The sequence below is a fragment of the Phyllobates terribilis genome, unplaced genomic scaffold (genome assembly GCF_046119375.1).
Source record: "Phyllobates terribilis strain yellow unplaced genomic scaffold, ASM4611937v1 Scaffold_1__5_contigs__length_1240528914, whole genome shotgun sequence".
NCBI lineage: Eukaryota > Metazoa > Chordata > Amphibia > Anura > Dendrobatidae > Phyllobates > Phyllobates terribilis.
Genome location: NW_027362761.1, coordinates 1,172,688,577 through 1,172,692,726, shown reverse-complemented (window position 1 = coordinate 1,172,692,726; position 4,150 = coordinate 1,172,688,577). Strand labels below are relative to the sequence as shown.

The 4,150-nt window shown below is 36.1% G+C and overlaps 1 protein-coding gene across 1 annotated transcript; it reads left to right on the top strand.

Annotated features, from left to right (window-relative positions):
- Nucleotides 1–497: 497 nt before the first annotated feature.
- LOC141173074 (forkhead box protein I1c-like) lies at nt 498–3,585 on the top strand. The gene is made up of 2 exons (XM_073657715.1): nt 498–1,020; nt 3,087–3,585. Exons 1-2 carry the CDS (start codon nt 498–500, stop codon nt 3,566–3,568), a joined length of 1,005 nt encoding a protein of 334 aa, XP_073513816.1. The 3' UTR covers nt 3,569–3,585.
- The last annotated feature ends 565 nt before the right edge of the window (nt 3,586–4,150 follow it).

Below are 4,150 nucleotides of genomic sequence, written 5' to 3'. Positions count from 1 at the left end.
TGATTCTATGATTATTCTATTTAAGGAATTTCTAGAAGTCTAGCTTCTTAACTGAACAATGTTTTGTTGTTATCTTTTTCTACATCTTATAAGAGATGTAAAAGGTAATAAGTATTTGAGATTCTCAAGGAACTTGACTTTTTCAATGTGAAGATTTTTTTTTCTACTTTTAGTTCACAGTTTTAATTCAAGTTAGGAAAAAAAAAGTCTTGAAATGCAGGTACAGAAAGATCAATAGAACAATGAATGGAAAAAAAAGACACATTGTTCTCTCTGGTGCCTCTTTGGTGATTAGTCCTTCACTTTACACACCCCTGTCTTTCAACTAAGACATCTAACTGGTTGTTGAAAAAAAAAAAAAACAAATATGTAAAACAAACCAATCACTGGTCTCGGGCAGGGAGCATCACTACTCCAGAGAAGTATAAAGACAGCACTCCAAATCCGTTCAGCACCTGTTCTCAGAAGGACTTTGTGTGAACCTGCCGAATAAGAGTATGAACTCTTTTCATCTTCCAGCTCATCAGAGATCTACAAACCTTCATCAGATGGCAGTATATGGTGAAAACGTCACCATGTACCCCCAGCAGAACTTTCATTCAATGCCAAGGGTGGCCAACTATGGAATTGGAGACAATTCACCATCGACCAACTCTTATTTAGGTCTTAATAGGCCTGGATATCCTTATGGAAATAACCCAAACTTGCATATGCCGCCTTCTAATGGATTCTTGACAAATTTGTCTGGTTTCAGTGGTGCAGATCATGTTTGGTTTTCCATAGCTTCTCAGGAGGAACTTATGAAGCTTGTAAGGCCACAATATTCCTACTCCGCACTTATTGCAATGGCCATACAAAATGCTCCGGGAAAGAAGCTGACCCTGAGCCAAATATACCAGTATGTGGATGAGTATTTTACATTTTATAAGAAGAGCAAAGCAGGATGGCAAAATTCAATTCGACACAACTTGTCTTTGAATGACTGCTTTAAGAAAGTGCCAAGAGATGAGAATGACCCAGGTAATTATATACAGTTATATGAAAAAGTTTGGGCACCCCTATTAATCTTAAGCTTAATGTTTTATAAAAATTGGTGTTTTTGCAACAGCTATTTTAGTTTGATATATGTAATAACTGTTGGACACAATAATGTTTCTGCCTTGAAATGAGGTTTATTGTACAAACAGAAAATGTGCATTCAAACTAAATTTGACAGGTGCATAAGTATGGGCACCTCACCAGAAAAGTGACATTAATATTTAGTAGATCCTCCTTTTGCAAAAATAACAGCCTCTAGTCGCTTCCTGTAGCTTTTAATGATTTCCTGGATCCTGGATGAAGGTATTTTTGACCATTCCTCTTTACAGAACAATTCCAGTTCAGTTAAGTTTGATGGTCGCCGAGCATGGACAGCCCTCTTCAAATGATCCCACAGATGTTCAATGATATTAAGGTTTTGGGACTGGGATGGCCATTCCAGAACATTGTAATTGTTCCTCTGCATGAATGCCTGAGTAGATTTGGAGCGGTGTTTTGGATCATTGTCTTGCTGAAAGATCCATCCCCTGCGTAACTTCAACTTTGCCACTGATTCTTGAACATTATTGTCAAGATTCTGCTGATACTGAGTGGAATCCATGCGTCCCTCAACTTTAACAAGATTCCCGGTGCCGGCATTGGCCACACAGCCCCAAAGCATGATGGAACCGCCACCAAATTTTACTGTGGGTAGCAAGTGTTTTTCTTGGAATGCTGTGTTTTTTTGCCGCCATGCATAACGCCTTTTTGTATGACCAAACAACTCAATCTTGGTTTCATCAGTCCACAGGACCTTCTTCCAAAAAGAAATTGGCTTCTCCAAATGTGCTTTTGCATACCTCAGCCGACTCTGTTTGTGGCGTGCTTGCAGAAACGGCTTCTTTCCTTGTGCAAAGTGTGTTGTATAGTTGACCGATGCACAGTGACACCATCTGCAACAAGTTGATGCTGCAGCTCTCTGGAGGTGGTCTGAGGATTGTCCTTGACTGATCTCACCATTCTTCTTCTCTGACTTTCTGATGTTTTTCTTGGCCTGCCACTTCTGGCCTTAACAAGAACTGTCCCTGTGTTCTTCCATTTCCTTACTATGTTCCTCACAGTGGATACTGACAGGTTAAATCGCTGAGAAAGCTTTTTGTATCCTTCCCCTGAACGACTTTGTTGAATAATCTTTGTTTTCAGATCATTTGACAGTTGTTTTGAGGAGCCCATGATGGAGCCCTCCTTCAGAGGAGATTCAAACAGGAGAACAACTTGCAAGTGGCCACTTTAAGTAGCTTTTCTCATGATTGCATACACCTGGCTATGAAGTTCAAAGCTCAATGAGGTTACAAAGCCAGAAAAAGTGCTTTAGTAAGTCCGTAAAAAGTAGGTAGGAGTATTTAAAACAAGAAAATGATAAGGGTGCCCATACTTATGCACCTGTCAAATTTTATTTGAATGCAGATTGCACATTTTCTGTTAGTACAATAAACCTCATTTCAAGGCAGAAACGTTACTGTGTCCAAGAGTTATTACATATATCAAACTGAAATAGCTGTTGCAAAAACACGAATTTTTATAAAACATTAAGCTTAAGATTAATAGGGGTGCCCAAACTTTTTCATATAACTGTAAGTACATTCATTCTAATTAATTATATATTTTTAGTCGCAATAGTATTAGTATTTTCCAATAAGTTGACCTTGGTTTTGCATTTTACAAACAAAAATACACAGTTATCAGAAAATTCTACTGTAAGTTTTTTTTTTTGTTAGAATTTTTTTTTTTTTTTTATAAGTGTATTGACTTTTAGATCCAACCTCAAATAAGAATTATTTTAATAAAAAAAAATCTGAAGAACGTTTTTAAAAACTTTAGACTGGTTGAATGACTAGAATTTTCCCATACAGTAAGTAAAACAATTGCAAAAATGTATCAGTAAAAATCATTTAATTTTCATAGATTTTTTTTTAAATAATTTGTACTTTAGATTTGCTATATTATAACGTATATGTTGTTTATATTTCATTATATTACAATAATATTCATTTTTTTACAATGTTTAGGCAAAGGTAATTACTGGACTCTGGATCCTAAATGCAAGAAGATGTTTGACAATGGGAAATTTCGACAAACAAAAAAGCGCAGATCAGAATCCAACACCACTGATTCTGTTACGGTTAAGGGTGAAGAAGGTTGCCCAGCTGGAGGGAGGAAAGGTGGTGATACGCCATCTATGATGACTCCATCATCCCCAGTGGTGGAAGCCTCCTCAAAAGTTCTGAAGAGCGCATCTCCCCCAGGAACCACCTCTGCTCCCTGTTTGAATAACTTTTTCAGCAGTATGACCTCCTCCTTGGACACCAGCTCATCGAACAGGCCGATGACTCTGGGGTTGGTCAATGAACTCTCCCAAAGAAACATCACTGGATTCAGCAGTTCCACCTCAGGCTCCATGATGGAACCATCTGCAGATTTACAGGACACACTTCACCTTAACAGAGGCCCGTATTACAATTCTTTCACCAGCTCCCAACCTTTTTTTTAAGCACTAACCGTAAATGAGAGTGTAGAGTTATCTGCCTTGTATATAGTGGTTTGATACATTACACATTGTATATATTTGAGAGAAGGGGAAACTTATTTACTGTTTTTATTTATGAGTTTTGATATCTTTATATATATATATATATATTATCCAATAGACTGTATGAGTTTTTCAATAAATCATATAAAAAAAAACTAGTTTTGAATTCAACTTTCTTACTGATTGCGATTGAAAAAGAATCGAAAACAAAAGGGGTTTAGTGAAAATAAGAAAAAGGGTTCCAGTTGAAGGGATTTTTATATTTTTTGCGATCTATTTATCTTGTAGCTATGTACCACTCTCTCTATAACCTATATTATATGTATCTAACCTCTCGCTCTTTATATATATATATAATTTCTATCTATAGTGGGAAATATATTTATTTGTTTCATACAATCGTATTTCATATCTATATACTTCATATCTATCTATTCTATCACATATCTATGTATTTAATATCTATATATCTCATATCTATCCATCTATTTCATATCACATTACACCAAGGACTCCCATATTTGTATAATTTTTGAAATTTAT